Raw genomic sequence first — 12,117 nt, forward strand, 5'->3', positions numbered from 1 at the left:
GGAGCTGGCAGAAAGAGCAGGACAGATGGGACTTTCTGGACAGGAAAAGTTGGCTATACCTGGTGAAAGAGAGCTGGAGGCCAGACCAGATAACCAGGGCACCTCGAATGACACTAGATACCAGTATGAGGGCAAATGAGCTGAGCATTTGCTGATTTTGAATAAAATTATTCAAACCCTAGGCTCTACTGACTGTAACAGCAGTTTAGACATCTAGATCACATTTAGACATCTACACTGAAGTGTCCTAATCAGAAACCGAATTGCATTCAGAATCTTGCTTCAAAAACTTTTGAACTTGCAAATAATTTCCTAATGGGAACTGGCACAGTCTCCACAGTGCTGTGATTTGGACAAATCTGCAATTAGGGATTTGGACAAATCCGCTAATCCCTGGCAAAATAAAAATAACATAGTGTTTTGTCAAAATATTTCTGTTTAATTCCAAATGCAGTACCAAGAGTATGGGGATAGTGGATTCAGGTGACTTAAATATCCTGTGGACATGGTATATATGGGACTCTTTCTTCAGCTCTGCTGAGAGTGTTTTGCATCACAGTGAAAAGGTCAAGCTCACTCGAAAATAAGAAGGGAGCATTAGCAGTCTGTTCCAACACATTCATATAACTTAGTGCTAAGTTTTATGTGCTCTAGCATTCCCCACTCATAACTTAGACCAGCCTGGGCTCCAGTAGGTGCAGTCAATCAATGTAAGAAGGACCATATAAAATGGGCATAAATTACACCTTGGTAACTGGATATAGCAAAAACTGAATATAACTGGATATAACAAAAACCCACAAATACTTATTGGGAGTAGCACAGTTGGATCTTATATTGCAGTCTGACAGAGCCTTAGAAAAGTTGAAATTGTAAAGCACTTGGAATACTTCTTGAGTTGCCTGGACTTCTGAGACAATTATCTTTCCACTTTCATATAAAAGCAACTCAACAGGAGTAGTTTTGAAAAAATCAAGCATGGCAATATAAGCTGCATCTAGTCTTTTTAGACTATTCTGGTTCACTTTTGAGGTTTTCTGAGAAGTTTGTAATGATATAGTTGCTATCTAAGCTTTGTTTTCAAACTGGAAGAGAAGTTTTGTATTGCTTTAGAAACAAATGGGGGAAAAAATGGAGAGAGCTAAGTAAAAATGAACTTCATTTCAGTTTTGGCTTCTTGTGCACTGAAGAAGTTGAAATGCAAGACATGAAAGAAGGTGGGCAAAAAGAAACATTTGGGACATTAACAGAGTAAAATGGTAAGTTTATACTTTTGCATTTGTTACATATCCTAATATAATTGGCTGCATTCAGATGTGTAATAATTTTTGGCACACTACTGGATTTTATGCTGGTTTTAGATTGTTTTCTACACTGATGAAGTTCTATCAACTGCAGTGAAGGGATCTTTAGTACACACTGGTCCAGTGCCATTAACGAATGCATCTGACAATGACTAAAACCAACACTGGTGGTGTTATATACTCATGAAGGCATATCTGAGGTTGTTTAAGACTATACAGCCTGGGTACTGGCAACACTAGATTATATTTGGGTTGCCGTCTTTGTAATTACTGAAAATGTTGTGCAGATTTGTGCCAGCTGTTTTTATAGAATCATAAAATCATAGAATGGCTTGGGATGGAAGGAATCCTAAAGATCATCTAGTTCCAATTCTGCTGCCATGGGCAGGGACACCTTCCACTAGATGGGATTGCTCAGAGCCCCATCCAACCTGGCTTCAGTCCCATGTCTCTCCAGCTGTACTGCTCCTGATTTCGGAGCTGCCTAGACTGTGTCTAGCTTGGGGATGTCTCTGCAGGGACAGGGGAGACCAAAGCACAGGGAGGAAAAAGGGGTGTCCCATAGCAACACCTGGGCCCAGGGTCATTATGGCTGCAAAGGAGAAACAAAGCCATGGCAAGAAAGACATCAGTGAATTTACAGCTTGCAGTCTTCCCAAATATAACCATTACTGATAGATAACAAACCCAGTTCCTAGCTGAGCAGCACCCATACACTCATGATATGCAGACAGTGTTGTGTGGGATTCAACAACACCCACAGCTGGGCAGCTGTAGCACTCAGACTAGGAGTGACAAGGTTTGCTATGGAATTTGAGCATCCCACTTCATAGCAGTGGAAAATGCCTAAATCACTCTGAGGCACAGGTAGCAGAATAGAGTCACCCATTTCAGCCATTGTATATAGATATATAATAAGTTATACCTCAGAACATGCAAATGAGCATAGTCAATCAGTATAGTGAGAATCTGGGTCAACACACTGCGTATGGATAACACATTAAAAGCCAAGAAAGCAAACAATTCTTACTTGCTTGAAATTTGACCATATATTCTTCCACTTTTTTAATATGCTTTGCATTTTTGTATTCTTTACGAGCAACAAACCCCCTGTAAGCTGAAAAGAAATGTTAAAAACTAGGTAATCCACTAGGTACAAAATGAATAAAAATATTCTGGAATTACAGACCTCTATTAAAATATTCATAAATATTTTACAGGCTTTATGTTTCAGAAAACATGGCAAACAAGCACAAATACTAAATCTACATAAAAATATATTTTCTGGTTAATAAAGTTATTATGAAACAAATGAATATAAAACACAAGATAATCAGAATGTAAAATAAGATTATGTTTGAAAGTATTAAAAAAATCAGTTGATGCCTCCATCAGCAGGGTAATTGGCCTTATTATCTAGGACAGTTAATATATTTTATTTTCATTATTACATTATACAACCTTGTCAGTGCATGCCAGAATATTATTAATAAGAGTATCATCTGTGCAATCACATCCTTCCATTCCTAAAATTGCCTTTTAAATATAACACTGATAAATGTAATTTCAGTAAAGAGATTGTCATAAACTGGTTAAAAGAAATTTTTTTCATAAGAACAGATATAACCAAGTATAAGAAATTTTGTCAAATGTAACATCAGGAAAAGAGTAAAATCCACATCCAGCATGCACATTCATCAATCAACTGTACACATGCACTAGCTTTAAGCAAAATGTTAAATGTTTTAAAGCTATTACCTGACTGTATTTTAATAGCACTTTGTTCCCTTTGTTCCTTTATCTTTTTGTATCTCCTGGAACCCAGCCACCCTCTGACATAAGCTTGAATCAAAATAATCATGTCAACTGTCTCCTTCCGCATTAAATTTAGCTGCTCCACATGATAGTATTTGAGGAATACCTTAAAAAGAGAAACAAACAAAAGTTTTAGTTACCTTCCCTGCCCATTATTCACTCGATCCATTTAACATCAGCAAGAGTTACAAGTTGGTTTCAAATGATGAACAGACCCTTCAGTTGTAGTACCTAAAGGATAATTCTTAGAGATAACATTTTCATTGTTTGGGATATTAATTTACCTTACTCTTCTCTTCAGCATCTTTCATCAGTCTCTGCTTATTCATTTTTTTATTGCAGGATTTTTTAAAGTTCCAGTGCAAACCTTCAGTCTGTAACTATAAATCTATTTTCAAAACTACAAGGCTGACAGTTTTGTTAACCTCACAAATCTAATGTATGTTATATATACATGATCCAAATCTGGAATCTGGAACTTCAATTTCTCAGTTTCCCAATTTTAAACATAAAGCATAGTTTATTTACTAAATTGTTTTTATCAAGCATGAAACTCGCATAAGTCCTGAAAAATGGATCCAGAACAAGGGTTGCCAACACATTCCTGGTGTGTATTAAGGACTTTGCTTTTTAAAAAGAGTAGAGACCAACAGCTACTCCAACCAAATGAGTGAGAAAACAAATTGTTTAATATGTTAACAATGGCATACTAGAATGAAGAAGATACAGTATATTAGAAAATTACTTTAGTTTTTCCAAGAACCCAGTTGTCAAGGTGGGCTTTTTCCAAGATGGCAGCACAGGTCTCCGGGCTGACTGGAGGATCATCATTTGTTTTGTAACAGATGAGATAATACCTAAAGACAAATGCATGATTCTTTGTTTGATTAATGGAGGATAATACATGCAAATACATTTAAAACATTCTTTTAAGTAATAAAAACAATTGCATGAAAGAAAACATAGCACTGAAAAAAACAAAACAGCATATGAAAGTGCAGTTATTTATACACAGTATGAAGAAATTCAATCAAAAGTGGATGAGTGAGATATTACACACCCTGGAGGGCTTTTTAATTCTATACCAACACCGGAAGCTTTTTAAAAAGAATTCAACCCAAGTAGAACAGCACAACATTTCTTTCCTGCTCACTACATATTGTGAAACTGATTTCAGTGACAATATAAAAATAAAATAAAAATATTTTAAGAGCTTTTCGGTCTAAATTACATTATTTTATATTTAGAAATGTCACAAAAATTTCCTATCTTGTCTCATGTGCTAGACCATCTCCCTTTGAGATACTTAATATCTGAATAGATGCTGAGATGCATCCCAGCTCTTGTTAGCTCCTTGGAATCAGTTTTGCAGATCCTTTTGGAACATGTAAGTGCCATTGTGACACATCATCTGTAAGCACTTAGTCTGGCAAACTCATTACTCAGAATTAATTCTGACTAGGAAAAGAGGTCACGATGCTCACTCATAAAAATTACCTGTGATACGCCAGCTCAGCTGTTGGATAGAAAATACTTGTTTGTTCCAGGACTTTCCAAAATGCTCTATAACAAAATGAACCATATCCATCTTGGCTTTTTAATTTAAGAAAATTACATTAATTATGTGTGCTTCCTGACAGTACATTCTGGTTTTCTTGTTATTCAGCCTTTAAACACAAAGCCTGGGTTTACCAGCTTTAAATGATGGTAACAGTTTGCTCATGGAATAATAAAAGAGACAATGTCAATTTCTTCATTACCACCTACAGTTCCCTTTTTTTTCTTTTTGTAAAACACAATGAATTGGCTTATTTTTATTACAACCAAATAATGATGCCATTATCTCAGGTCTACCTGTAACTCTCAACTGCTAAAAAAAACCCCCAAACCCAAAATAAGACATAGATTTAATAAAAATTCTTTTTCCTTAGAGGGCCATGTCCTCAGTGGGAGTGATCTGCACAATCTCACTGTAATCAGGGGCACAGTCTCTAGAGACCTACCCCGTTATGTTTACTGCTTTTATCAATGTTACTTGAACAGTTAAGTTTTGGATTTTTTTAAATAAAAATCTGTTACCAAAAGCTACCGCACATCATGTAGTGATAACTATCTCTTTCCATGCTGCACTCTTCTAAAAGCTGCATTCTTCCAAAACAGCAACAGTTCCAGGATTATTTTTTCCAGAAACAGGGCTTTAAAAACATCACTTTGCTGTTCCCCTCTCATCTCATGCACCTGCAGCACTCTGCTACTAGCTCTCTCTTTCTAGTGCACTATTTCTTTTAAGTGCTTCTGTCCAAATAGGTGATGCTTACTTCTTCCTAGTTTTGACCTCTATTCCATACAACTGTGTTCTGACTGAGTCAAATACTCAGGGTCTTTATTTGTAAGACAGAAGTACAGATTTTTGGGGTGGAGGAAGAAGGTAGCTAAAGGAATAATACAACCACACTGAGTTCATTACTCTGCTTCTTAACAGAAGTGACTAATATTATGAATTATACTTTAAACAACACTATGCAGTTTATTGCACTCAATAAACTTTTCAGCCCTAGACTAGGAATCCCAAATCATCATCTACCGTTGCACAAGCAGATGTTGCACAGTGCTAAAACTTGGGAGCTAGAGAAACTGTGGTGTTCCTTGGATGCTGTGGCTGGAAATTCTTGGCTTTGTTTTGAAGTAATGCATTTCTAATACTCAAGTCCTTGAAGAAACTTGCAGAGTATAAGCAAGTAAATTTCTACCCAAATGCTCAGAGAGCCTGAATCACAGAAATCATTCTGTGATTCATCATCTTTCCCTACCCATCAAAAATAGGTTACTAATCTTGTGCCTGAACTACTCTTGGTCATTCTGTATATAACCTTCTTTGTCACAGGAAATGTCTTTGTATTTATTTTCAAAGACCATGCCAAAAACAATGCTGGTGCTCAGCAAGAACTGGCTGGCAGCAGTAGGAGAGAAAAGAGCTTCTTCACATTGATGTTACCGTTTTATGAAGTTAGCGAAGAGTATACGGTGTGAGTATCCCTGCCTGCGGATCCGTGCTGTCTCCAGGATTCCCGTGTAACGCAGCTGAACCAACACTTTCTCTTTGTCAAACTTGTTTGCCTGCCGGTCGTTGTTGGGCTTGATGCACCTGACAAAATGGGGCTGGCCAACGACCATTTTGGATAGCAAATCCATCAGAGAATACTGCAAAAAAGTAACAAGAGATCTGTCACCAGGATACTTATGAAACTGGTAGTTGAAATTTTATTTCATATGATCAGAATCATGTCCAAAACCATATACATGTCATTAGGCTGATAGTTTAAGAGTGGATGAAGTAAATGACCCCCAAAAAATTCTACCTTTTCTAAGCTAGAAAAGCTTCTACTAGTTTATACTACTTGCAAAAAACACTGATTCCAAATAAATGTGCCAAATTTCATCCAGGACATTCTCACAGATTTCCATGATGTCCAACATATGACAGAATACTTACACTCACATTTACTTGCTTATCTTGCAGCTTTGCTAAGTAATTACAGCCATTTTTCTTTTTATTGTTGTCACCTATTTGAAGACCCGTGTTCACCAGAGAGTAAATCATCCCTCTATGGATGGGAAGTGGAACAGCAGCAAGCCAGTAAATATTTCAATTCCTTCACTAGACTGGAGGAAACCAAGGCTACCCCAGAAGAAGGGCTGGTTGAACTGCTCTGATCTTGGTGTGTCCTGTTCATTGCACAGACTGATGGTGATACAGTAACTGCCCTGCCAAGAGGAAACTTCCAAGGACGGCAAAGCTAGATCACAATTCCAAAGCTGCAATTCTCCCACCTCCCCAGAGTACCAGCCTAGAAGAGAAGATGCAGCCTCTCCATGCCAGCTGAGGGGAAGCTGACTGTAAACAACCTTGACTGGTGTTTTGAAAAATTGCTTCATGGGAGGATCAAATTAAAACACAAATGAAGAGGCTCATTCCTCAAGATTCAACCTGACTCAACAGAAAGAGGCAGCCAGGAGGTAATGCAGCTCAGCAGTAGGTTGGTTACATGAAACCAGTGTAGGACGTCAAGAGCCATATGTTTCCTATTAAAATGTGCAATTCCGTTCTGGACAGAAGCTGCACCATACAGCAAAGTGCTTAATTAGCTCCATCACCAGTGTGCCAAATGAACACAAACAAGTAGGACACGCTAATGGATATCTTTTTTTCCATGCAGTCTGAGGTGGCATATGTTTTTCTCAGTCACCCATAGATATCTGTGTATGAGTAAACCAGTGGGGCTGAAGGTGGATTTTCATTTAAGAGCATTAGCTATCATGATCTAAGCAAGGATGTCCATGGCAGAAAATAGTATCAGAAAAGTGTAAACATAATTAACTCATTTGCAGCCTCTGATGCTAGAAGTGCTGATAATGCACTGAATCATAGACATTAATTTGAATGAGATTCAATATTTTTTTTCCATCTAGAATATTCAAACAGTATATAGCTTTCGACCACTGTGGTACCTAAACTGAAATTATCCTTCACAGTCCACAAAGCTGTGCAACTGTATCTAAAAAAGAGAGATCTGGCTCCTCATTGTTCTGACATAGATGTAAGTGAACTCCTACAGGCCATAAAATCATAGAATATATTGACTTGGAAGGAACTCATCAGGATCATCAAGTTGAACTCTGGGCCCTGTGCAGGACACCCCAAGAATCACACCATGTGCCTGAGAGTATTGTCCAAACACTCCTGGAACTCTGCCAGGCTGGTGCTGTGACCGTTTCCTTGGAGAGCTGGTTCCAGGGCCCAGCCACCTTCTGGGTGAGGAGCCTTTTCCTAATATCCAACATAAACCTCCCCTGATTCAGCTTGGTGCCCTTCCCTTATGTGCGGTCACTGGTCACGAGAGTGAAGAGATCAGTGTCTGCCCTTCCTCTTCCCCTCGTGAGGATGTTGAAGGTCACGGTGAGGTCTCCCCTCAGCCTCCCATTCTCCAGGCTGGACAGACCAAGTGACTTCAGCTGCTTCTCATAGGGCTCCCCTCCAGACCTTCACCATCCTCATGGCCCTCCTGTGGACTCTAACAGTTTAATCTCTTTCTTACATTGTGGCACCCAGAACTGCCCCCAGCACTTGAGGTGAGGCTACCCCAGTGCAGACAGAGCAGGACAATCCCTTCCCTTGCCCTGCTGGCCATGCTGTGCCTGATACCCCCAGGACAGGGTTGGCCCTCCCGGCTGCCAGGGCATTGCTGGTTCAGGTTCCTGCTTGCCATGGACCAGGACCCCCAGATCCCTTTCTGAGGGACTGCTCACCAGCCTCTCATTCCCCAGTCTCTACACACAATCAGGGCTGCCTCATCCCAGGTGCAGAATTTGGCCACTGTCTTTCTGAATTGTCATATGATTTGTTGAGGTCTCTCTGCAGGGCCTCTCTGCTCTCAAGAAGTTGACAGCTCCTCTCAATTTAGTGTCATCAGCAAACTTGGCATTCCTTTGAGCTGTGCACTAAATTCACCATGAACACTCCCTCAGCCACTTTATGGTTTGCTGGGAGAGATGACTAAACAAGAGCTGGAAATTCAGAGCAGAACCAGCTCTGTGTGCCACTTCAGATGCTCTTCACTGCTATTTGCTGTTTTAGGACCAGCAGCAGAGCCAGTGCTTGGGAAGATCCAGAGCACTGCTGAAGGAGCCACAAGGATGAACTCTGGGCAGCCTCTGTGCAGTGACCATCGAGAACTTTCTCTGGAGCTCCTGCTTTGCCCTCTTTCTTAAACTCTTAAGGAAATGCTATACCACTAATGTCCGCTCTCCCTTTATCTTCTTTGGTGGAAAAACAAGCAAGTGAAAGATTAATATTGATCATCATACATCATCATGACAGCAATGTGGCTGTGTAATCAACTACAGTTAAAGATGAAACATCACAATCTTCTCGAGGTATTTGTACTGCACAGACTGCTGCATCATATATGCAGTTCACAAACTCTAAAATGGATCACTACTGAGTCTAACTCAACAGGTGCATTTCAAAAAGTAAAAGAATAAACATTTTTTTGTACTCCAGAAGTACGTATTAAAAGATCTGATATCTTACTCTAAAATAAGAAGCAACTGTCTGTGTTTTCATGCTGGTTGTTTCTCTTGGATGATGTCCAGTATCTCCTGCTTCATTCTATAAAGATGAAGAAAAAATTACACTTTTTATCTCTAGTTAGCTTGCAGTGCCCTTTCCAATGCCACAAGAAAGCATCCCTCAGAGAACACAAATAATTTAAAAATATTCTAAACAGCAAAAGTTACAGCATGATCACTAGCACAAATCAATTACACCAACACTTTGCTACACAATACACAAATATTCACACACACAAAGGGCACAAGTTGGTAACAGAGCATCTAATAACTGCCACAAATAACTGGACAATGTCTGAGGTCCTGTCTGTTATTTCATCATCACTGTTAATTTGATAGTTTTCTAAGAAATGTGGCTATATTCCACACCAATATTTTCTCTTTTTGCTACAATACAGCTGGGAAATAATAATTTTTTTCCCCCTGAAGTTGTTATAAAACTATAGCCAGAAAGAAGGGAAATGTTAGGTTTTTACCTCACGGAAGGAATATGAATTGCACAACACAAAGATATCCAGCTAAACAGAAAAGAAAATAGAAGAGGGAGAAAAACCAAGGAAGGGGTTACTCACTTACTTTCAATACCATAACAGCTACTGCCTTTCTAGTTTAAATTAGGCTTCAATGCAGAATCACAAAATCAGTTTTCTTACCTTTGTATGACTGATTGATTTTTGGGAGGTCCACATTTGATAACTGATTGTAGTTTTGCTTTTGGTGTGTGCCAGGTTACCTATGGGAAGATGAAAGAAAGTAACCTACCAACATGCTTACATCTCATCTAAACTAAGAATGACCCTGAACCACCTTATTCATGCCCCCAGTGCAACCATATGATTACGAAGGTCATTGGCTTTTTTAGAGTGTGTCCTCATTTCCCCTTTAACCCTTGGGATGGAATGAGCTCTGAAGAAGTTGCATGAACACAGAACATGATGTTTTATTCTCCTTCAGCTCATATGTCATCTACTAGATTAAAAAAAATAAACAGACTACTGTAGAAGGTAAGATAGATACATCTTAGAGCATCCTTGTGGTTTTACCCTAAGAATGTTACTGTACTATTCTAGTTCTAATGCTACGTATAAGTTAAAGAAAAATGTGTTAATACCCTTCTCTGGCCCTGAGGAAAAGTGACATGGCATGACTCAGGTTTATGCACCTAAACTCTACTCTTTACTTTGCTTTCAACCCCTGGTAAAAATAAGATTGTATCACAGAACTTGCTGGAAACCATCACTGTCCAGTCCTTTCTCTGAAGTGTGGCTCAGCATTCCTGGAAGGCTCATAGCTCACATGGACTAAAACCGTCCCAGGGAGGCATTCTAACCATTAATCAGAGTAAGCAGCCCTGTGGGAATGTTTCATCTACTATTCACTGGCTCTGTTTGGTTTATTAGCACAGGCAAAGTCTTAAAGCTCTAACTCTGGAACTCTAAGCCAAGCAATACCTTCATTATGATGACCTTGAAGGACTAGGTGCATTGGCATGCTTTGCACAGATACTGGTTTTTTCAAGGAATAATGAAAATTCTGCTGAGCTTTCCATCATGCCTCTCTGTATTGATAAACTCTAAACATTGCTGCATGCTGCCACTGCTTCTGCTAATAACATAACACCTCTGGGATCTCCCTCTCCCCTGGGAGAGCCTGTATCTCCCTGTGCTCAACTACTATCAGGAAGAGGTGGATAAGAGCTGCAATATGTGTCATGGTAATGCACCTGGTATTATGTGATGATACCAAGGCCTAAACTTCCATGGGGTTCAGCTGAATATCACAGGGTGGGAAGGAAAAAGAGAGGATTACTGACAGCTAACTTTGGCTATCTGAAAGTGAGGTGTCTACAGGATCCCTGCGGTATTCCGTGGAGAGAGACACCTTCAGAGGAGATTTTTCCCATCCCTGAGATAGTCAAGATGGGTGGGACTTTGGGTAATTCTCTGCAATTACTCTGATTCTAGATAAATAACACAGATCAGAAACCTAACTTTAAGTTGGCTGTAGCTGGAAGGTTTGAGTCAATTTTGAAATGCTACATGCAGTGCTTCACAATATTTAACAAGAAGACCAAAACAGCCTTCAGAGTTATCTTGCAAAACATGAAGACTTAGATCAGTTCTTGGAACTATTTGGATGCTTACTTGGAATCTATGGAAATTATAGTTTAGTATAATAGCAAATATCAAAAAGTCAAAAAGTTCAGGCAAGGGCATTGAACTCTGTGCTTTTCCAGGAACACTCACTTAAAATAAAATTCCAAGACCAAATTTTGCATTCTAATAGCAAATGTCCCTTTGTAAAGAACAGAAGCCTTGCCAAAACCTCAGCTTCTGCAAGTTATGATAACATTTTCATTTCCATTAGGCTCTTCCAATTTAGATTTTCTGTTCTGCTAGAAATATGTCTCCCATGTAATTGTACAAGAAAGTAATGTTGTAAAGTACTTACTGTATGGCATCAATGCCATCACACAGGGAGTACTACAACACAATAACAAGCTGGTTGGAAGAAGACTTACCCATCATCCTGCAGTGGAAGGCAGGACACTTTGCAAGAACATAGTTCAAACAAGGTGCAATTTAGGAGTAATTTCTGTAGAGCCAATTTTATTCCTCCACCTCTACTTACAAATTTCTTCAGGAAGGGCTTACTACAACATCGGTTACCTATTGTAAAGAACTCTAGGACTCAGTCTTTGCAACAGGTGTTAGGACCCCCAACCTTTGTTCTCTACCACTTGGGGATAAATTGCACTGAGGCAATTTATATATGCCCTGTCTAAAACAGGCCAGTGACTTACCCGATCCTTTCTGTTCAGTCCTCAGCTCCCTGTCTTGATCCCCCACCCTGAAGACAGGACCCTGAA

At 39.2% G+C, this 12,117-nt stretch overlaps 1 protein-coding gene across 1 annotated transcript in view; it reads right to left on the reverse strand.

Moving 5' to 3' along the window:
• MYO3A (myosin IIIA) overlaps positions 1-12,117 on the reverse strand; it is a 104,554-nt gene that overhangs the window by 18,513 nt on the left and 73,924 nt on the right. Inside the window, exons 22-28 of the mRNA XM_054273944.1 lie at positions 9,902-9,981; positions 9,725-9,766; positions 9,211-9,288; positions 6,115-6,320; positions 3,865-3,976; positions 3,063-3,225; positions 2,335-2,421 (exon numbers count right to left, since the gene is read on the reverse strand). Coding sequence (XP_054129919.1) covers positions 2,335-2,421; positions 3,063-3,225; positions 3,865-3,976; positions 6,115-6,320; positions 9,211-9,288; positions 9,725-9,766; positions 9,902-9,981 — 768 coding nt within the window. The remainder of the gene's footprint in view (positions 1-2,334; positions 2,422-3,062; positions 3,226-3,864; positions 3,977-6,114; positions 6,321-9,210; positions 9,289-9,724; positions 9,767-9,901; positions 9,982-12,117) is intronic.

Source organism: Melozone crissalis, unplaced genomic scaffold (genome assembly GCF_028551555.1).
Source record: "Melozone crissalis strain CALT ecotype California unplaced genomic scaffold, PUWL_Pcris_2 ptg000016l_1, whole genome shotgun sequence".
In the NCBI taxonomy this organism is placed as follows: Eukaryota; Metazoa; Chordata; class Aves; order Passeriformes; family Passerellidae; genus Melozone; species Melozone crissalis.